General features: G+C 41.5%; 1 protein-coding gene across 6 annotated transcripts in view; it reads right to left on the bottom strand.

Annotated features, from left to right (window-relative positions):
* osbpl2a (oxysterol binding protein-like 2a) overlaps window positions 1–23,786 on the bottom strand; it is a 35,806-nt gene that overhangs the window by 3,583 nt on the left and 8,437 nt on the right. For 4 of the 6 annotated variants that reach the window (XM_060938350.1, XM_060938351.1, XM_060938353.1 and 1 more), the window contains 10 exons: window positions 16,728–16,834; window positions 14,736–14,847; window positions 14,577–14,652; window positions 12,766–12,900; window positions 11,012–11,109; window positions 10,735–10,917; window positions 6,768–6,875; window positions 6,478–6,567; window positions 4,082–4,205; window positions 1,981–2,106 (listed from right to left, as the gene is read on the bottom strand). In XM_060938350.1, the coding sequence (XP_060794333.1) occupies window positions 1,981–2,106; window positions 4,082–4,205; window positions 6,478–6,567; window positions 6,768–6,875; window positions 10,735–10,917; window positions 11,012–11,109; window positions 12,766–12,900; window positions 14,577–14,652; window positions 14,736–14,847; window positions 16,728–16,764 (1,089 nt within the window). In that variant the 5' untranslated portion in view covers window positions 16,765–16,834. Of the gene's footprint in view, window positions 1–1,980; window positions 2,107–4,081; window positions 4,206–6,477; window positions 6,568–6,767; window positions 6,876–10,734; window positions 10,918–11,011; window positions 11,110–12,765; window positions 12,901–14,576; window positions 14,653–14,735; window positions 14,848–16,727; window positions 16,835–18,163; window positions 18,236–23,786 lie in introns of those variants that run through there. The other 2 variants (XM_060938355.1, XM_060938356.1) reach the window with 2 other exon arrangements.

The following is a 23,786-nucleotide window of genomic DNA, read 5'->3' as shown; positions in this document are numbered from 1 at the left end:
ACATACAGGCATGCTTCTGTATTGGAAATCACAAAATGGGCTCAGGAATATTTCCAGAGAACATTATCTGTGAACACAATTCACCGTGCCATCCGCCGTTGCCAGCTAAAACTCTATAGTTCAAAGAAGAAGCCGTATCTAAACATGATCCAGAAGCGCAGACGTCTTCTCTGGGCCAAGGCTCATTTAAAATGGACTGTGGCAAAGTGGAAAACTGTTCTGTGGTCAGACGAATCCAAATTTGAAGTTCTTTATGGAAATCAGGGATGCCGTGTCATTCGGACTAAAGAGGAGAAGGACGACCCAAGTTGTTATCAGCGCTCAGTTCAGAAGCCTGCATCTCTGATGGTATGGGGTTGCATTAGTGCGTGTGGCATGGGCAGCTTACACATCTGGAAAGACACCATCAATGCTGAAAGGTATATCCAGGTTCTAGAGCAACATATGCTCCCATCCAGACGACGTCTCTTTCAGGGAAGACCTTGCATTTTCCAACATGACAATGCCAAACCACATACTGCATCAATTACAGCATCATGGCTGCGTAGAAGAAGGGTCCGGGTACTGAACTGGCCAGCCTGCAGTCCAGATCTTTCATCCATAGAAAACATTTGGTGCATCATAAAACAGAAGATACGACAAAAAAGACCTAAGACAGTTGAGCAACTAGAATCCTACATTAGACAAGAATGGGTTAGCATTCCTATCCCTAAACTTGAGCAACTTGTCTCCTCAGTCCCCAGACGTTTACAGACTGTTGTAAAGAGAAAAGGGGATGTCTCACAGTGGTAAACATGGCCTTGTCCCAACTTTGAGATGTGTTGTTGTCATGAAATTTAAAAATCACCTAATTTTTCTCTTTAAATGATACATTTTCTCAGTTTAAACATTTGATATGTCATCTATGTTCTATTCTGAATAAAATATGGAATTTTGAAACTTCCACATCATTGTATTCTGTTTTTATTTACAATTTGTACTTTGTCTCAACTTTTTTGGAATCGGGGTTGTATTTTCATACGATACAGGCTCAGCATTTACATCTACATAAACACCAATCAGCAGTAAAATTAACATTGACAGGTAAAGTGAATTACATTGATTATGTTGTTACAATGGCACCTGTAAAGGGGTGGGATACATTAGGCAGCAAGAGAACAGTCAGTTCTCAAAGTTGATGTGCTGGAAGCAGGAAAAATGGGCAAGCATAAGGATCTGAGTGACATTAACAAGGGCCAAATTGTGATAGCTAGATGACTGGGTCCGAGTATCTCCAAAACAGCACATCTTGTGGTCCAAACTGGCGACAGGGTCATGGGCGGCCAAGGCTCATTGATTCGCATGGGGCACGAAGGCTAACCCATATGGTCCGATCCCACAGAAGAGCTACTGTAGCACAAACTGCTGAAAAATAAGTTATCAATGTTACTGCTGACACCTTTCTGTTTCAGCCAGCATTAAGTTTTTCAGCAGTTTGTGCTACAGTAGCTCTTCTGTGGGATTGGACCATATGGGCTAGCCTTTGTGCCCCATGCGAATCAATGAGCCTTGGCTGCCACGTCGCCAGTTTGGACTACAAGTTGTGCCGTTTTGGAGATGGTCAGACCCAGTCATCTAGCCATCACAATTTTGCTCTTGTCAAAGATGTTCAGATCCTTACACTTGCCCATTTTTCCTGTTTCCAGCACATCAACTTCGAGAACTGACTGCTACCTAATATATCCCACCCCTTGACAGGTGCCACTGTAACAACATATCAATGCAATTCACTTTACCTGTCAGGGTTTTTAATTTTATGGCTGATCGATGTATATGGATGTCATATTCAAGCAGAATTCCCTTTAGACATAATGTATATTAAGACAAAATTAGAACGTCTTACTGAACCCATGAATAATTGTGTACATACAGTACATGCCAGAAAAAATAAAAGCTGAATATCTCTGCAAAGGTGGAGGGAAAAGTACGAGATGAAGTTACCTGAGCTGAGTGTGCAGGTCTCGGGGTTATCCTCCACAGTAATGTACTGCCGGGGATCATAGCGACGGTCTCCTGAACATTTGGCATTTCGTCAGCATCATCAGTACCACTACCAGTATTCACTTCCTTCAAAAACAAACATACACACTTTAATACTCTTTCCATTTTAAACTATATACATCCTGTCACTGGAGAATTATGTTAGAAGTAAAAAAATACCATAGAATATAGCACACAATATTAAAGAAATGCATTATATTAAAACATTCAGCAAAGACTGAATAAAAATACAGTGGTGCTTTAAAGTTTGTGAACACTTTAGAATTTTCTATATTTCTGCATGAATACGACCTAAAACATCAGATTCTCACACAAGTCCTAAAAGTAGATAAAGAGAACCCAGTTAAACAAATGAGACAAAAATTCTAAAGGAAAATGTCGGGACATCTGTCCATGAACTGAATCTCAAGAGAAGGTGGGTCATGCAGCAAGACAACGACCCTAAGCACACAAGTCGTTCTACCAAAGAATGGTTAAAGAAGAATAAAGTTAATGTTTTGGAATGGCCAAGTCAAAGTCCTGACCTTAATCCAATCGAAATGTTATGGAAGGACCTGAAGTGAGCAGTTCATGTGAGGAAACCCACCAACATCCCAGAGTTGAAGCTGTTCTGTACGGAGGAATGGGCTAAAATTCCTCCAAGCCGGTGTGCAGGACTGATCAACAGTTACCGGAAACGTTTAGTTGCAGTTATTGCTGCACAAGGGGGTCACACCAGATACTGAAAACAAAGGTTCACATACTTTTGCCACTCACAGATATGTAATATTGGATCATTTTCCTCAATAAATAAATGACCAAGTATAATATTTTTGTCTTGTTTGTTTAACTGGGTTCTCTTTATCTACTTTTAGGACTTGTGTGAAAATCCGATGTTTTAGGTCATATTTATGCAGAAATATAGAAAATTCTAAAGGGTTCACAAACTTTCAAGCACCACTGTATATAGATAACACACTGCTCAAAAGTAGTTGAATTTGCTCATCAAATCAATCTGTCTGTGTAGTGTTACGATAGATGACTCAGCCTGAGACTCCTGGCTTGCTACACTAGTCAAGCAGAATTATAAACAAAGATCCAGAATCATGGCTGTTCAGCATTACAAAACCTCCCCAAATTTAGCTTGCATGGCTACTCAGACTTGAAAACATTCACATGTAAATTTTTCTAAAGGCTACATGGGATGGACAAGCAACATTGTACTTCTGACCAACAAAGTGTGCTTAATTTCCAAAGATGTAAAATCTGACTCTGTATACGATATGTAGATATTCCAAAATTATTCATTATCTTTGATGGTTTGCCCAATTGTGAGGTTGTGAAATAAATGTTTAGGTTCCCTGAGGTTTCATAATGCTTACCAGCAGAAGAACTATACAAGGCAAAAACCTTTTGAGATGCAATTCAACTGTTTTAGTATCCTCTAGAACTTTATTGCAAAACATGGCTGCAGTTTATAACGGGACATTTTATGAGAAAATTTATTTTGAGAGACAGTCATCTGTCAAACGTGCATTCATAAATCACAAAGGACATACTACATTTTATCCTATCCACATTCACTGGATATGAGCAATCGCGCACTCCCATTGGCTACTCTACTACTAGGATATCAGCTCGTATACCGAGAGTAGAAAAAAACCAAAATGGCGGCAAATGTTGCTGAACCAACCGAGGATGAAATAAAAACTCTACTTGAAAACAAAAACACACAAAAAAAAAAGCAACAAAATCTGGAATAAAAGTATTTTATGGTAAGAAAATATATCTTTTTTTTATTCTTCAAGACTTGGCACATTTCACAAATTGCTACCGTCATTTCACCAGTTTGTTGACATTCTAAGCAGAAATGATTTTGTCGGACGTTTTGTATCAAGTTTTTATTTATCAAATGTGCAAATAATAAGAATGCTCCGCTTCTCAAAATCCACCGAGTGTGGATATAATAAAACAGTTGTACGACTCGGATTTTGTGGAATAACTTCAATATATCTTAGGAATAATATGCCTCATTATTAAGTACATAAGCAATTATCTTTACCTGCTTGTGTTTCTTAGAATCCCCACTCTTCTTTTCTGCCTTCTTGTTTGCTTCATAGACCTTTGGATCTATGGTGTACAGGCACTCTGTCCACTTTCCATAGATAATGCGCCGCTTCTTCTTACTGTAACGTAACAAATGTAAATTAAGTTTGATTTAAAGACTAGTGACCAAACACAAGTAAATGGATAATGTCTTGGAAAAAGAATCGCACAATACTGTTAGTTTACACCATTGACTGTATATTGAATAGGAGGCTCTGTTGCCTCCCATTCTATAGAAATGAAGCCGAAATCCCTCCACCATGTTGTTAAATTTGCAACCAGAGTCTGTGCAGTAGACAGACTTTCACCTTCTCGAGTCTGTGCAGTAGACAGACTTTCACCTTCTCGAGTCTGTGTAGTAGAGCCGAGGGGGTGACGTTGGTCTAGGCACGCCCCTTTCTCTGGTGCATTATCATCAGACAAAAGGGTCACATTCTCAAATTCTCTGTATTGTATCCAGAGAGCTTAAATAGTTTCAGCTGGAGATATGTCATTAATATGGATGCAACTAATAAGGATTTTCATCACTTCCATGCAGTGCAGGAAGAGTTAAAAACTTATATCTGGGACAACTACTTATAAAATCCATCCTAATGTTATTGGTAGTGCATGTGTTCACTGACAAACAAATGACTTCTGTGCAAATTTTGATAGCTGATGTTAATTCTGAAAAAGGGTGCTATATGGCTAGGTAGCTTGGGAAGTTTCATAGAAAAAAAAAATCAAAATCACGCAATGTTTTTCACAGAAACTGCTAATTAGTGCATGTGTCCAGAAAAAGTTTGAGTAAGTAGGTACGAGATGGTGAATTCCATGGAAGTTAGAAAAGTGTATGTAATGAACAGAGAGTAATGCTTGAGCTGCAGCCAGTTTCTTCCAAGAAACACAGTCAGTCAGTCAAGTGCATCCACACCTTCTTTCTTTATAGTGGAGTAGCATTTGAAAAATTCACTTCTAAAAATGTGACAAAATCAAGATAGGGAAAACTAACTGTTCAAATTAGAAACTGTACATCGAAAGACAGTTTAGACAAGAAGAGCGTCACATGGGGGGCAATAAGGCTATTTTGTCACTGAAACTGATGGGGATGTACGCAGCTAAAAATTGTACTGCCACCAGCCAGCAGATGCACTAGATCTGCAGTGGTTTCACTTTTTAAGACATGACGCGTGGCCCATTATATATACACAATTGATGGTTTACACAGATGAACCAATGCATCACGACGACCTGCATAATATAATGTTGGTTCTCCACGTGCCTGACCCGAGGCATGGACTGAACAAGACCTCGGAAGGTGCCCTGGGGTATCTGGTACCAAGAGATTAGCAGCAGATCCTTCAAGTCCTTTAAGGTGGACCCATCCCAGATTGGTGCAGGTGCACAATTTGGAGGCCAGGGCATCACCTTGAACTATTCATCAGGTTCCTCAAACCGTTCACAAACAATGGGTACACACTGTGGCAGGGCATATCATTGCCATGACGAGATGTACCTGGTCCACAATGATTATGATTAGGCAGGTGGCGTGTGTCAAATTGACATGCACATGCATCCCCAGATCCAGGGCTTCCCAGCAGAACATGGTCCACACTCCATCCACCTGCTTGGCTTCTTCCCATAGCGCATCCTGGTGCCATCACTTCCCATGTAGCCAGCCATCCATGCGATGTAAAAGAAAATGGGACTCACTGGACAAGGCAACCTTCTACTGTTGCACCAAAGTCGGTTCTGATGCTCGCATACCCAATGATTTTAATGGTGGACATGGGTACTCGGACTGGTCTGGGGCTACATAGCCCTATACACAGCAGGCTGCAATGAAGTAACCATCATTACAGTTTTCTGTGACTTGTGCCACAGTAGCCCTTCTGTCCTTTTGAACTAGACAGATAGCCTTCGTCGCCCTCGTGTACCCAACACCCTGTCGCTGGTTCATGGTTTGCCCCTCCTTGGCCAACTGTTGGTAGGTTCTTCCCACTGCTGAGTGGCAGCACCTCACAAGCCTTGTCATTTTGGAGATGCTCCAACCAAGCTGTCTGGCCATAATGATTTGGCCCTTGTAAAAAGTCACTCACGTCTTTCTTTACATCTGCCCACATCCAATACGTCAACTACGAGAACTGACTGTTCACCTTCTTGGCAAATAAATCCTAGACCCTGACATGAGACATTTATGAGATCGTCAACATTATTTGCTTCATCTGGAAGTGGTCATAATGTTTTGACTCATCAGTTCATGTAATAATCTTTCAGACGTGACATATGAAAAGTAAAAGCCCGGACACAGTGTAACAGTAATAAAACCCTGTGAACTGCATGGCATGACATTTCGTAGTAGTGCTATCTCACCTCTTGTCCTGGACATAACCTTCCACCCGATGCAGTTCTTTGCCAAACATTCCGCAAGGCTTAAAATTGAGTACACACTTGTCCCCAGTGCTTCAGCCAAAAAAAAAAAAAAAAGACAGAACAAGTGAAATGTTTATCCATAGACAGTCAAGAGTCAAAAGAACACAACTGAACATGTTCAGGTATCTGCAGGTTTTAACAACAGTAGCATAATTCAAGACAATCAATGGTTTGCAAACAGGACAGTTTGCTCTTTGGCCAGTCTCTGAGGGATAGACAGCGTGCACTACCTGTGGTTGATGATCTCTACTGTCCCATACTGTTCAATCCACAATTTGCCGATGATGACATTGTGCACACAGCACATAGGGTTTGTCCAAGTGTATGCCTCTTTGTGCCTACGGCCAAGACATGCATGTCAAAAGTACTGCATTATGAAATATTGTATAAAATGTAAACCCCCCACCACTACACACACAGAGTGTCTTGCAAAAGTATTCATCCCCCTTGGTGTTTGCCCTGGTTTGTCACATTACAAGTTGGAATAATTAAAATGGATTTTGGGGGGGTTAGCACCATTTGATTTACACAACATGCCTACCACTTTAAACGTGAAAAATATTGTTTTATTGTGACAAACAGTAATTACAAAAATCTGGAGTGTACATAGGTATTCACCCCCTTTCATATGAAACCCCTAAATAAAAGCAGATCCAAACAATTAACTTCATAAGTCACATAATTAGTTGATTAAGATCCACCTGTGTGCAATCAAAGTGTCACATGATGTCTGTATAAATCAACCTGCTCTGGAAGGACCCTGACTCTGCAACCCTATGAAGCAAGCAACATGAAAACCAAGGAGCCTCCAAACAGGTCAAAGACAAAGTTGTGGAGAAGTATAGATCAGGGTTGGGTCATAAAAAAATATCCCAAACTTTGAATATCCCAGGGAGCACCATTAAATCCATTATAGCAAAATGGAAAGACTATGGCACCACTACAAACCTGACAAGAGAAGGCCCTGCCCACCAAAACTCAGAGATGCAACAAAGACACCAAAGATAACACTGAAGGAGCTGCAAAGATCCACAGCGGAGATGGGAGTATCTATCCATAGGACCACTTTAATTCGTACCCTCCACAGAGTGGGGCTTTATGGAAGAGTGGCCAGAAAAAAAAAAAAAGTCATTGCTTAACAAAACACATTTGGGAGTTTGCCCAACAGCATGCGACAGACTCCCGAAACACATGGAAGAAGATTCTCTGGTCAAATAAGACTAAAATTGCACTTTTTGGCCATCATGGGAAATGCCATGTGTGGCACAAACCCCATCACCCTGAGAACACCATCCCTACAGTGAAGCATGGTGGTGGCAGCATCATGCTGTGGGGATATTCTTCATCTGCAGGGACAGGAAAACTGATCAGGACTGAAGGAAAGATGGATGGTACTAAATACAGGGCAATTCTGGAGGAAAACCTGTTTGAGTCAGCCAGAGGTTTGAGACTGGGACGAAGGTTCAGGGTCTAGCAGGACAATGACCCTAAACATACTGCTAAAGCTACAGTGGAATGGTTTAAAGGGAAACATTTAAATGTCTTGGAATGGCCTAGTCAAAGCCCAGATCTCAATCCAATTTACAACCCCGATTCCAAGAAAGTTGGGACAAAGTACAAATTGTAAATAAAAACGGAATGCAATAATTTACAAATCTCAAAAACTGATATTCTATTCACAATAGAACATAGACAACATATCAGATGTCGAAAGTGAGACATTTTGAAATTTCATGCCAAATACTGGCTCATTTGAAATTTCATGACAGCAACACATCTCAAAAAAGTTGGGACGGGGCAATAAGAGGCTGGAAAAGTTAAAGGTACAAAAAAGGAACAGCTGGAGGACCAAATTGCAACTCATTAGGTCAATTGGCAATAGGTCATTAACATAACTGGGTATAAAAAGAGCATCTTGGAGTGGCAGCAGCTCTCAGAAGTAAAGATGGGAAGAGGATCACCAATCCCCCTAATTCTGCGCCGACAAATAGTGGAGCAATATCAGAAAGGAGTTCGACAGTGTAAAATTGCAAAGAGTTTGAACATATCATCATCTACAGTGCATAAGATCATTAAAAGATTCAGAGAATCTGGAAGAATCTCTGTGCGTAAGGGTCAAGGCCGGAAAACCATACTGGGTGCCCGTGATCTTCGGGCCCTTAGACGGCACTGCATCACATACAAGCATGCTTCTGTATTGGAAATCACAAAATGGGCTCAGGAATATTTCTAGAGAACATTATCTGTGAACACAATTCACCGTGCCATCCGCCGTTGCCAGCTAAAACTCTATAGTTCAAAGAAGAAGCCGTATCTAAACATGATCCAGTAGCGCAGACGTCTTCTCTGGGCCAAGGCTCATTTAAAATGGACTGTGGCAAAGTGGAAAACTGTTCTGTGGTCAGACGAATCCAAATTTGAAGTTCTTTATGGAAATCAGGGACGCCGTGTCATTCGGACTAAAGAGGAGAAGGACGACCCAAGTTATCATCAGCGCTCAGTTCAGAAGCCTGCATCTCTGATGGTATGGGGTTGCGTTAGTGCATGTGGCATGGGCAGCTTACACATCTGGAAAGACACCATCAATGCTGAAAGGTATATCCAGGTTCTAGAGCAACATATGCTCCCATCCAGACGACGTCTCTTTCAGGGAAGACCTTGCATTTTCCAACATGACAATGCCAAACCACATACTGCATCAATTACAGCATCATGGCTGCGTAGAAGAAGGGTCCGGGTACTGAACTGGCCAGCCTGCAGTCCAGATCTTTCACCCATAGAAAACATTTGGCGCATCATAAAACGGAAGATACGACAAAAAAGACCCAAGACAGTTGAGCAATTAGAATCCTACATTAGACAAGAACGGGTTAACATTCCTATCCCTAAACTTGAGCAACTTGTCTCCTCAGTCCCCAGACGTTTACAGACTGTTGTAAAGAGAAAAGGGGATGTCTCACAGTGGTAAACATGGCCTTGTCCCAACTTTTTTGAGATGTGTTGTCATGAAATTTAAAAATCACCTAATTTTTCTCTTTAAATGATAAATTTTCTCAGTTTAAACATTTGATATGTCATCTATGTTCTATTCTGAATAAAATATGGACTTTTGAAACTTCCACATCACTGCATTCCGTTTTTATTTACAATTTGTACTTTGTCCCAACTTTTTTGGAATCGGGGTTGTAGAATCTGTGGCATAACTTGAAGATTGCTGTACACCAAAGCAACCCATCTAACTTGAAGGAGTTGGAGCAGTTTTGCCTTGAGGAATGGGCAAAAATCTCAGGGACTAGATGTGCTAAGCTAATAGAGCCATACCCCAAGAGACTTGCACCTAATTGCAGCAAAAGGTGGCTCTACAAAGTTTTGACTTTGGGGGGGTCGAATACCTATGCACACTACAGATTTCTGTTTTTTTTTTCATCTTAATTATTGTTTGTATCACAATAAAACAGAAATTTGCACCTTTAAAGGTGTAAGCATGTTGTGTAAATCAAACGGTGCTAACCCCCCCAAAAATCCATTTTAATTCCAGCTTGTCATGCGACAAAACAGGACAAATACCAAGGGGGATGAATACTTTTGCAAGACACTGTGTGTGTGTGTGTGTCTGTAAATAAATATATATCTCACACACACACTCTCCACATTCATTGGATATGAACAATCGCACGCTCTGATTGGCTACTCTACCACTAGGCCATCAGATCATATACCGCGAGTTGAGAAAAATAAAAATGGCAGAGCCTGTTGCTGAACCAACCGAGGACAAAATAACAATTCTACTTAAAAAAACAAAACCCCCAAAAATACACACACACAAAAAAAAGCGACAAAATATGGAATGAAAGCATTTAATGGTAAGAATATTTTTCCCCCCAATAATTATTATAGCATTTTTCACAAATTGCTACTTTCATTTCTGAAATAAAATACTGAATTTATTTTGGCGCATGTTTTGTATAAAGATTTTATTTACTGAATTTGCAAAAAATAAAAATGCTCCGTTTCTCAAAATCCAGTGAATGTGGATAGAATAAAACAATTATTCCACAAAGTCGAGTCATGCACGGCTTATAGCCGACTCAGCACTACAACACACCTCGATGGCTATCAGCTCATGTACAACTCGATTTCGTGGAATAACTGTATGCATGCATACATGGCTGTTCATTACACCTACAGGCTACTTACTTGGACAGCTCTAGTGTCATAGTTCCTTTGGGTTCCGCTTCTACGCTTTTGCCCCAGAATTTTAGTTTGGGATAGATCGAGCCATGGAACTGAAAGTCCTGGCTGAGTGATTCAGTTTGAAAAGCACTAATTGGGGGATGGTGGCTAACCTGCTCTGAGATCAACCGGTATCCCTCATCTTCCCTAAAACCACAAAATCACCATAGGGTTGACATTTTAGAGACTTTTAAATAGATTGTAACCTGCTGGTAGATACATAAGATTGGGGTTGACTTACCTTATGAGCTCATAGGTTTCTCCCAGTAAAGGATTAAAAGGTTTTCCAGTTCTGTCCCACTGTGATGCCACAGCAGACACAGCAAATGCAGCAATGAGCTAAGGAACAAAACCCAAGAGCTCAGTACAAACATTATTAGGCATGTCAAAATAAACTTACATAAATAAACTACAGGGAGTGCAGAATTATTAGGCAAGTTGTATTTTTGAGGATTAGTTTTATTATTGAAAAACAACTATGTTCTTGATGAACCCAAAAGACTCAAATATCAAAGCTGAGTATTTTTGGAAGTTGGAGTAGGGCTTTCTTAGTTTTAGCTATCTTAGGAGGATATCTGTGTGCAGGTGACTATAACTGTGCATAATTATTAGGCAACTTAACAAAAAACAAACATATACCCATTTCACTCATTTATTTTCACCAGGGAAACCAATATAACAACTCAACATTCACTAATATACATTGCTGGCATTCAAAAACAAAACAAAAAAAACAAATCAGTGACTAATATAGCCGCCTTTCTTTACAAGGACACTCAAAAGCCTGCCATCCATGGATTCGGTCAGTGTTTTGATCTGTTTGTGATCAACATTGCGTGCAGCAGCAACCACAGCCTCCCAGACACTGTTCAGAGATGTGTACTGTTTCCCCTCCTTGTAGATCTCACATTTGATGAGGGACCACAGGTTTTCTATGGGGTTCAGATCAGGTGAACAAGGAGGCCACGTCATTAATCTTTCTTCCTTTAGACCCTTTCTGGCCAGCCATGCTGTGGAGTACTTGGATGCGTGTGATGGAGCATTGTCCTGCATGAAAATCATGTTTTTCTTGAAGGATGCTGACTTCTTCCTGTACCACTGCTTGAAGAAGGTGTCTTCCAAAAACTGACAATAGGACTGGGAGTTGAGCTTGATGCCATCCTCAACCCGAAAAGGTCCCACAAGCTCATCTTTGATGATACCAGCCCATACCAGTACCCCACCTCCACCTTGCTGGCGTCTGAGTCGGACTGGAGCTCTCTGCCCTTTGCTGATCCAGCCACGAGCCCATCCATCTGGCCCATCAAGACTCACTCTCATTTCATCTGTCCATAAGACCTTAGAAAAATCAGTCTTGTGATGCTTCTTGGCCCAGTCTTGACGTTTCATCTTGTGTGTCTTGTTCAGTGGTGGTCGTTTTTCAGCCTTTGTTACCTTGGCCGTGTCCCTGAGTATTGCACACCTTGTGCTTTTTGACACTCCAGTGATGTTGCAGCTCTGAAATATGGCAAAACTGGTGGCGAGTGGCATCTTGGCAGCTTCACGCTTGACTTTCCTCAGTTCACGGGCAGTTAGTTTGCGCCTTTTTTTTTCAACGCGCTTCTTGCGACCCTGTTGACTATTTTGAATGAAGCGCTTGATTGTTCGATGGTCACGCTTCAAAAGCTGGGCAATTTTAAGAGTGCTCCATCCCTTTGCAATATATGTCACTATTTTTGACTTTTCTGAGTCCGTCAAATCCCTCTTCTGACCCATTTTGCCAAAGGAAAGGAAGTTGCCTAATAATTTTGCACACCTGATATAGGGTGTTGATGTCATTAGACCACACCCCTTTTCATTACAGAGATGCACATCACCTGGTATGCTTAATTGGTAGGAGGCTTTCAAGCCTATGCAGCTTGGAGTAGGCCAACATGCATAGAGAGGGTAATGTGGTCAACATACTCATTTGCCTAATAATTCTGCACTCCCTGTATTTAGAAGCAAAATGCTTACCTGCATACGTTCTATAGAATCAGAGTATGTGCAAGCTTTATGAATGAGGTATGCGTGTTCCATATATTCTGTAATTCTCTGAAGAAAGCTCAGCGGCTCATTAAAAACCACAGGCATAGTTATCTTGGACAGTTCCTGTACAGCCAAAAAAAAAAAAAAGTTACAAGACTATCACCTAAAATCAGGGGTTCTCAACCTTTTCTACTTTAAGGCCCACCTATTCATACTTGTAACGAGTCGGGGACCATTAAAAAAGCTCCCCAATTATTTTGGCTCATCTATTCTATTAGAATCTAATAATCTATTGTAGCGTATTAATGGAATGCAACATCACTCCCTGTTACACCATGGGAGCCAAGGAATTAAATAAATGCAATAAATACAAACTGTTTTTTATTGTAGGTATTGTATTTAAAACTGTATGGATGTGCTAGAAGCCATCATAAAACCATGCATGCAGGGTATTCTCAATCAAAAGGGATTAATGATCCAAAAGTGGAGTCTGGTCCATTAACACAAGAACTTCTTGCCATGTTTGTGTACAGCAAACAAGCAAGTTATTAAAACCAAGAAGTTCACTCAAAAGAAGTAGATATAGAACCCACTCAAAGGGATAGATCCTTACACATTATTTTTCCTATAGAACGATTTTTCCTACGAGTTGGAAAATTATCCATCCATTGAGTTCCCCGACATCTCAAACTACCTGATGCTGCAGACATCATTCTACACGGACAAACAGATGGAAACCTGGAAGAGCATGAAGGCGTACAACTTTTTATATGTGGCTGGGTTAAAGATCTGGGGATCAGGACACTACAAGATAGATGGCGGGAGATGGATCCAAGTGCAGGAAGAGTGTTTATTAGCAGGCGTGAGGTTTACAAAAATGGAAGAAAACAGAAATCAGAATCATAAAGCAGAGTATTTAAACAGCGTTATAAACATGGCTAGAAACAAATGTGACAGTGATAATGATAATACTTCACAAATTCTTTGAAAACAGCGTCCGTATCTGTGCGTGCTGATTGCACTCGAATAGGTATCAGGCGTTTCCCATAATGACTGGGTCCCAAGCGCGTGCACGACGCACTCCGTGAGCAAGCACGGCCGCTCAAGCTGCGCCAGACTCAAATGCGCAAAAGCGTGACAGTCAAGTGTCCGCATGCTGTGTGACCACAACTTTTAACTCACATGTATACTGCCATTAACCATGAGCTGGCCTAGTGGTTAGCGTGTCCACCTCTCGATTGGGAGATCGCGAGTTCTACTTGTGGTCGGATCATACCAAAGACCATCATAAAAATGGTATCTACTGCCATCTGGCAAGGCACGCTGCAATATAGATGCAAGTGGGGAGTCAAACTCTCGCGGTTACCACAGGACTAGCCCCCCACTCTAACCCTAGTTATGTAACAGGCAAGAGGCCGAGGGCTACAGAAACGGAGATTGGCGTCGCCCAATGCGCCCATGGCGTGGGAAGGACTTTTCATATTGCCATGCATTGCCACCAAAATGCTTCATTTTCATCAATAACCCATCGCAAAGCATCGTGAGCTGTAGTGTGATCGTAGCTTAATGAGGTGGATGTGATGTCGGATGCAACCCAGCAATTGTACCGTACTACAAGTTAAAAAAAAAAAAAAAAATCAGCAACCCACTAGATGGCACTTCGTGACCCACTAGCAGGCCGCAGCCCAGTGGTTGAGAAACACTGACCTAAATTACCTATTCCTGTTATTAGTCTTCGCTATAGCACTACTGACTACAACAATATGATCTACATTATTCAGAAGGTTTCTTCTCCCTACCATGCCAATGCATTTCTTCAGGAAGCCCCAAATACTGAAGTCATGTCTGGAGAACATGGGAGCAGGGAGCGTTGTCCTGCACAGGAAACAGAAATAAACATATGTAATAGATATACATCCCCTTTTTATATGTTGACTTCCTGGCACTTTACAATATACCTCCGTTCCCAGACTCCATTCTCAGATCGCACGCAGCCATTAGATGCCTGTTTGCTCTCAAAACCAGGGGCATCTTTAAAGCTGACTTCACAAGAGTCATCTGATTCCAAACCTGTGAGAGTGGTACAATAGGAAAAAAGGATTATAAGAAAGAAATACAGTGGGCAAAAAAGTATTTAGTCAGCCACCAATTGTGCAAGTTCTCCCACTTAAAAAGATGAGAGAGGCCTGTAATTTTCATCATAGGTACACTTCAACTATGAGAGACAGAATGGGGGGAAAGAATCCAGGAAATCACATTGTAGGATTTTTAATGAATTAATTGGTAAATTCCTCGGTAAAATAAGTATTTGGTCACCTACAAACAAGCAAGATTTCTGGCTCTCACAGACCTGTAACAACTTCTTTAAGAGGCTCCTCTGTCCTCCACTCGTTACCTGTATTAATGGCACCTGTTTAAACTCATTATCAGGGGGGCGTCGTGACTCAGGTGGATAAGGCGCCATACCATAAATCCAGGGACCTGGGTTCGATTCTGACCCGAGGTCATTTCCCGATCCCTCCCCATCTCTCTCTCTCTCGCTCATTTCCTGTCTCTACACTGTCCTATCCAATAAAGGTGAAAAAAGCCCCCCAAAAAAACCTCATTATCAGTATAAAAGACACCTGTCCACAACCTCAAACAGTCACACTCCAAACTCCACTATGGCCAAGACCAAAGAGCTGTCAAAGGACACCAGAAACAACATTATAGACCTTTACCAGGCTGGGAAGACTGAATCTGCAATAGGTAAGTAGCTTGGTGTGAAGAAATCAACTGTGGGAGCAATTATTAGAAAATGGAAGACATACAAGACCATTGATAATCTCCCTCGATCTGGGGCTCCACGCAAGATCTCACCCCGTGGGGTCAAAATGACCACAAGAACGGTGAGCAAATATCCCAGAACCACACGGGGGACCTAGTGAATGACCTGCAGAGAGCTGGGACCAAAGTAACAAAGGCTACCATCAGTAACACACTACGCCGCCAGGGACTCAAATCCTGCAGTGCCAGACATGTCCCCCTGCTTAAGCCAGTACATGTCCAGGCCCGTCTGAAGTTTGCTAGAGAGCATTTGGATGATCCAGAAGAGGATTGGGAGAATGTCATATGGTCAGATGAAACCAAAATAGAACTTTTTGGTAAAAACTCAACTTGTCGTGTTTGGACGAGAAAGAATGCTGAGTTGCATCCAAAGAACACCATACCTACTGTGAAGCATGGGGGTGGAAACATCATGCTTTGGGGCTGCTTTTCTGCAAAGGGACCAGGACGACTGATCCGCGTAAAGGAAAGAACGAATGGGGCCATGTATCGTGAGATTTTGAGTGAAAACCTCCTTCCATCAGCAAGGGCATTGAAGATGAAACGTGGCTGGGTCTTTCAGCATGACAATGATCCCAAACACACCGCCCAGGCAATGAAGGAGTGGCTTCGTAAGAAGCATTTCAAGGTCCTGGAGTGGCCTAGCCAGTCTCCAGATCTCAACCCCATAGAAAATCTTTGGAGGGAGTTGAAAGTCCGTGTTGCCCAGCGACAGCCCCAAAACATCACTGCTCTAGAGGAGATCTGCATGGAGGAATGGGCCAAAATACCAGCAACAGTGTGTGAAAACCTTGTGAAGACTTACAGAAAACGTTTGACCTCTGTCATTGCCAACAAAGGGTATATAACAAAGTATTGAGATGAACTTTTGTTATTGACCAAATATTTATTTTCCACCATAATTTGCAAATAAATTCTTTAAAAATCAGACAGACAATGTGATTTTCTGGATTTTTTTTCTCATTTTGTCTCTCATAGTTGAGGTATACCTATGATGAAAATTACAGGCTTCTCTCATCTTTTTAAGTGGGAGAACTTGCACAATTGGTGACTGACTAAATACTTTTTTGCCCCACTGTATATACACTCTAGCTAAAATTTTTAGTATGATCCACCAAGCCCACCTGTCTCTGCATCATAAAACTCCTCTTCGCTGTTCATGATGGACAGTTAGTAATGGTGATGTCAGTGAGAGAGCATCGCTCCTGCAAAGCAGCAGTCTGAATGAGTCCTATAAAATACAGCACAGAGAAATGATGAGCTGATGATGAAGGAAGTATGCTGGCACATTCGACAAGACAAACACTGCATGCAAAGCTATCACATGGAAATGTTAATAGCTGTGAGGCACGATGCTGAATATTTAAAATGATAAAGGAAGCAGAGAATTCAGGCATTCAAGTATGCGGTGCGACTAAAAAGCAATATTGGAATGCAAATGATGCAACACAGTGACCTTGTAATTTTTATATTTTATTTATTTGTTAAATGCTGTAATCCAGAGCGGCTTACAGATGAGACTAGATACTATCCAAGTACATAGCTGAGCTGTTAGGGATGGCTATTGATTGTGTGTATGCATACACAAGATGGCTGCCTCACACATCCTGAAAGGTCTGTTTTGCATACTGGTCATCTATATTTTCTCTATTAATAAATAATTTTGAACGTAAAGTCAGAGTTTTCAATTTGAGATACAGCTCATGACAAATCACGATAATGTCAAAGTTTTACAACAACAACAAAAAAGACCAAGCTCTTCAGTGTGTTTAACATTGCTGTGCATTACATCACTAAACCTGACAGTTTGACTTGGAAGTTATGCATGCAAATGCTGCACGGTGCCACTGCTTCTCCTTCTGCATGCAAAGTCACGTGTCAAGTACAAACTGGCCTATAAAGGTTAAAGTGCATATCACGGGTAAATTCAGGAGCAAGATCAATGTAATTCTCCTATTTTATATTAAACTTTGGTCAAATATCTGTCACATTTTGCATTTTGTGCAATTTTTTTACCTTGCGCAATACCAGAAAAATTCAGTTCAAATCAAGCCATTTGAGGCGAATTCGTCCGCCTCTGAAAAAACTTGGCATTTGGATTTCTCGGCAAACATTGATTTTTGTGACGTCGCGTGCGGGACGCCTCCTTCTGAATCCTACGTCAGCATTGGTTTGTTTATGAGAAAATGACCTGGTGGTTTTCTGCAAATTTCTTCAACGTTATCACGTGATTATTAAAATAGTTAACAGATGTATCGTAGGAGGGTGTAGCAACACCAATCATGATGGGATTAGTACTCATCGTTTTCCAAAAGAGCCGACAACGAGAGAGAAATGGGAGCGCTTCGTGCGAGGCACCCGGAAGCCATGGTCCAAAGCAGAGCCGAGAAAAAGACCAAGAAAATCGGCAATTCACAAGTTGACTGTTGCCAGGGTAAGAAATAAGACAGACTATACTCTAAATTAGGTGTTCCTGTGTTTGTGTGGTACATGGATAATGTTATTTATTGACACACACAAAAGTAAACAACACGAAAGCGCTGGGCGATAATACACTCACTTCACATGTATCAAGGGATGTGCGTGTCAGGGCTTGAGATCTTGGGACCTGTCAAACGTATTAAATGTACAACCCTGCTTAGCTGATTCCATATGTGTAGTTTACGAAATCTTTCTCCAACAGTAGCCAGTACTCTTTTAAATGAAGAAATATATAAATACATAATAGTAATTAGAAAAAATATGATTTATGTAACAATAGATAGATGAGCATTCATACATGAATCCATGGGTTTAGAAGCTCCGGCGACAATTCCATATTTCAATTCAAAATCGCTAGCTGCTAAACTTGGTCTACACAGACTGTGCACTGAATCCGTGCAAGCTCTCTCAGCCTGCTGGCGGATCCGCACGTGATGTCACGAATCTGGCTCCAGACTCCCTTGGGATTTTTCCAGACGCGTTATTTTATTTTTTTCTGCTGTAGACAGATGGCCTTGTGCAAAATTACCCTTCTGGATGAGTGTGTAAAGGGACATTCTTTCATATAAAAAAAAAAAACACCACCACAAAATTGGTCCAGAATATGCACTTTAAAGGCCTTTAAGAGTCCAAAAGTGGCTCTCTGACAGCTCTTGGGATCTTCTAATATCATTCCCTCACTGTCTTTTTTCTCTACTTAAATTAAGCAGTTCTGAATAGCACGTCTTATACGGATTCTCACCAAGACACAATGTGTAATTTTGTAGAGGTTTTGTTAATCCCCCGCACACAAGGGACACTACAGGTTCAGACATTTTGCTCATTATAAAAATATACTGCAAAAGAAAAAAGGGAAAATTAAATAAATAATACAAAAATATTTTCATATCCAATCAGTTTCTTGTTACAAGTAACGAAGTTATAAAAGCAGTCACTTAGGCCATTATTAAAAAATGTTCTGTTTCCGGTCCACCGGCCGGGTGAGTGCCGTTTGTGCGGGTGAAATTTTTTTTTAAACGCCGGTTTTTCGACATATTTTTCGGGTTCGTAAATCTAAAATCGAACTTGACATTTCCGCATTCCCAGGGCTTTCCACTAAGGCTCATACTAGCCAGCCATGACAAATAAGTAGCCAGCCGGGGGGGTAAACACAAAATAAACTCCTGTGCACGCAGTTCCCAGGGTTAAGTGTATTTTCCACAGACCATTTATTTATTCACTTACTCAAATACAAAGTAAAATGGCAGTAAATCATCTTTCTTTTCTTGCGTATTGCATCATGAGGCGTTCCTGGCTTGTAAATTTCTTATTTTCGGTGCATGACACATTCACACAACTGAGCATGTGCCGAGTGCGCGCGCACACCGCATGTCGGGGCGCGGATGAGTTACTCTCCCTTGATCAACGGTTCAGTTTGACATTGTCAGTCCGTTAGATAAACATTTAATTTTATTAAAATCGAAAATTAATATTTAGAGCCTGTGGGCTACAAAAATAGTCATTAAAGTAGCCGGCTGGACTTAATTGTGTGGCCGGCGCTTGTGGAAAGCCCTGTCGAATCAGCTCTGCGCATGCGCTGTGCGGCACAAAAAAAATGGCAGATCCGGTGTTTTCAAACATTTGCTTAAGTGTGAAATCACAAAATGATATTCTAGCGAACAACAAAATAGTAAAGATTCAGAAAAACAAATCATTCAGTGATCATTTTAATAGTGTAATTTCATCCGAACTAGGCCTAACGGTCAATTTAGAACTACAAAAAGTCCGTGTGTCGGACATTTTAAGTACCTTTGTAAAAGTTTTGCAAATGTTGCAGTCAGCATTTAAAATGCTAACTTAAAGTTTTTGTACAAGTTTCAGTTGATTAAACTGTCATATTTTATTAAATGTGTCTGCTTTCGTAATTAAAAAAAAAGTACTGAAAGAAAAAGCAAACACAGCATTGCGATTTCTTATCCATCCATATATAATAAAAAAAAAAAAATCCCTCCCTCCCGACTGAAAATTTTTTTTGCCCACCCGGTGGACAGGAAACGAATTTTTTTTAAGGATGGCCTTAGAATGAAGATAATGACAATACTTAGAAAAGTGCATGATACACAAGGCCGGATTAACTATATGGGCCTGTGGCACAGTGCCCAGGGGCACCAACCACTCACAGCCGGGGGGCGGCACCACATGACAGAAACTTTAAAAATATTTTTCGTGAATGTTTGTACACTTAAAATGGTTATACACTTGACATTGTTAAATAGTCATATATAATTCATTATGAACACTAATTTCATAAGAACAACAACAATAATCATAATTCTGAGCAAGAGTGGCCTATGTGACCATTAACCCCCCTTTCCTCAACCTGTCAGTTGAGCCAGTCCACCTACGGTGAAATGAATCAATTTTTTTAAAACCGCGGTAGAAATGAAAAATGGACAGACATCAATTGAGTGGTTGTGCGAAGAGAAAATTAAAAAAAGAGAAATACTCCAGGTGTGTAGCTGCAATTAAAAATGTTCCAGTGTTAGATCGTTTTTTTTATAAAAACATCGACAACTGCTGTCACTACCAGCGCTGAAGCCGAAGCTAGTGAAATCAGCGATGCTAGTGAGGGAGATGGCCCTGCTAGCACTAGCCGGGGAGATGCTACAACCACAGCCAGTGTTAGCCGAGGGGTCGGCGACGACGAGGATCCCCTTGAGACATACAAATATATGCTGCTCATTTTTGAATAAGACATTTCAGTATGCCTACATGCATATCGTTGGTTGTTTTCAGTGAATTTGATGGGCTGATGTAGCCTACTTATAATAAATTTTCAATGAGGAAGAATGATGTGTACTATTGTTTATGTATATGCTACTATTTTTGACAGCAAAGGGCAAGGTTTGTGTGTGCAGGAGGTTACTGAATGCATGCGCATGGGGGGGGGGGGGGGGGGTACTTGAGGTATAGTGCCCAGGGGCACCGCATTGGCTTAATACGGCACTGATGATACATCAATAGAGATCTTGCAGTCACGTGACCGGAAAGCACACAACCGCCATCTTGTCAGTCAAAAACACAGCTGAATACTGCTGCACTCGTGTACAGAATGGATCAATTTCAACCGACGGACTACACGGCTCATTTTTCTAATGAACAGATAACTAGATATATGTCTAAAATAAACGATCTACAGATTAGTGACCCTTATGGCTTACCGGACGGAGTTTTCACGACCGGATTTTGAACTGCCAGCGGAATACCCGGACGTGTATAATTACCTCATTAACTTTCCCTCGCTGTTCAGTGGTGAAGCACTGCGTGCCTATAAATCTCTGGACAGTTATCTTTACAGAAATTCAGGATTTGTCAGCGACTCAGATGTGGCATCTTGTAAACAAGAATCCTCATTGGACGGGTAAGTCACTTAAGTATTGAGTATAGCACTGACCAGCCGATTATAGAATAGAATAAGGTAATTCCAGCTGTAATTCCAAATCGTCCGTGTTGTTTACCATGGATCTGGCGTTGGAGAGATAGAGGCTTAGCAGTGGAGGTTTGAGTGGCTGTTTTCTGAGCTTAGTCAACAGGCCGGCTCTGCCTGCAGCCTCGCTTTTGCTTCCACTCCCAGCGCCGCCTCCTTCGCTTTGGTTCCGATAACAATCCACGGAGACCCCGCTGGTCTCGCTATCTCGTCCAGAATGTTGTGCATGCGATGGAAATCGCTACAAACCGTCATTTTCTGCTGGAAACCAATGTCCAGCAAGTCCATACGGTTGTAGTGGATATTGAAGTCCGGTACAGACGAACAACACGCAAAAATACACATAAAAAACATGCACAGGTAGGGAGAGCTTGTAGCCGCAGCCGTTGTAGTAGAATTGTATATAGTAGGGTTTTCCAGAAGAAAGGGTAGAAGTAAAAGCAGAAGTAGAAGGCGGAATATGGCGTTTGACCGACAAGATGGCGTCTGTCACAATCTGGATCGGCTGTGACGTCACATGCAAGCGCTCCATACGATGTCGTCATATTACACAGTCCTGCTTGGTATTACGGCCTTGTTTTTTTTTTTTTTATTCTAACAAACTTAAAACAGGGCGGCACGGTGGTGTAGTGGTTAGCGCTGTCGCCTCACAGCAAGAAGGTCCGGGTTCGAGCCCCGTGGCCGGCGAGGGCCTTTCTGTGCGGAGTTTGCATGTTCTCCCTGTGTCCGCGTGGGTTTCCTCCGGGTGCTCCGGTTTCCCCCACAGTCCAAAGACATGCAGGTTAGGTTAACTGGTGACTCTAAATTGAGCGTAGGTGTGAATGTGAGTGTGAATGGTTGTCTGTGTCTATGTGTCAGCCCTGTGATGACCTGGCGACTTGTCCAGGGTGTACCCCGCCTTTCGCCCGTAGTCAGCTGGGATAGGCTCCAGCTTGCCTGCGACCCTGTAGAAGTATAAAGCGGCTACTGATAACGAGATGAGATGAGAAACTTAAAACAAAGGAACACCACCAACCAAGTCAGCAAGCCTAATCCACTCATCAGCCACTTTATTAGGTACACCCATACACCTGCTGTTTTATGCAGTTATCCAAATCAGCCAACCCCTTGATAGCAGCACAGTCATGCAGAAACAAATCAAGAGCATCAGTTAACGTTCACTTCAAACAACAGAATGGGAAAAACTGTGATCTCTGTGACTTTCTCTGTGAAGTCTGTGATCTCTGTGGCTGTTGGTGCCAGATGGACTGGTTTGAGAATTTTAGAAACTGCTGATCTCCTGGGGTTTTCACACACAACAGTCTCTACAATTTACACAGAACCGTGCAAAAACCAAAACACACAGTGAGAGACAGTTCTGTGGGTGGAAATGCCTTGTTGATAAGAGAGGTCAGAGGAAAATGGCCAGACTGGTTCGAGCTGCCAGGAAGGATATAGCAATTCTTTAGAACCATGATGAGCAGAAAAGCATCTCAGCATGCAACAGTAGAAGAGCACATTGGGTTCCACTCCTGCCAGCCAAGAACAGGAATCTTAGAATTAAGAACAAGTTCCTATTAAAGTGACCGTGAGTGTATATTACATCCTATTAAACGTGACTAAGCAATAAGGCAGAAATCAGTTTATTTTAGTACACAGTAACCTCATGTGTTGTTCACTGTCAATTTCTACACTGAACATAATTCAGTGCTAATTCTTAACATGCCTGATGTTCATCTGAACGAACTTTAAACAATGGCCTGCATCAAAGAATCATGAAATGAATGAAGTATGTTAACTATAAAAAGGGACAGGCAGGCACACCAAAGTCTGAGCTACAGTAAATTAAATCAATCTGCTGCTGCAAAAAAAGGCAAGTCTTGAAAATTGCGCCATCAATCTCGCTACGTCCACCTGTTTTTCACAACCGCACTCAACAATGGCTCAGATGAGAAACAGGTCGTCACTATGGGCAAACAAGCTTGTCCTTTCGGTGTTTAGTGACAACAATGGGACCTTGTAGCCTGTGTGTACATGTGAGAACATCGTGACAAAGTGAGACTCTGGTAACGCACCACAACGCAAGAATCAAAAAGGTCTTTTCCTTGCAAACAGCTGACCTGAACATCATTTCTACCAGAGAAAGCAATTTTACTGGTGGTACAACTTTAAACAACTCATATTACTGTAGAACATAACCTATACGGCTGTCATGTTGCATTTCATTTGAAAACGTATATAGTACACACACATTTAG

This window comes from Neoarius graeffei, chromosome 13 (assembly GCF_027579695.1).
Source record: "Neoarius graeffei isolate fNeoGra1 chromosome 13, fNeoGra1.pri, whole genome shotgun sequence".
NCBI classification, from domain to species: domain Eukaryota; kingdom Metazoa; phylum Chordata; class Actinopteri; order Siluriformes; family Ariidae; genus Neoarius; species Neoarius graeffei.
The sequence above is the reverse complement of the archived record's forward strand: the minus strand, read 5'-3'. Positions and strand labels throughout refer to the sequence as shown.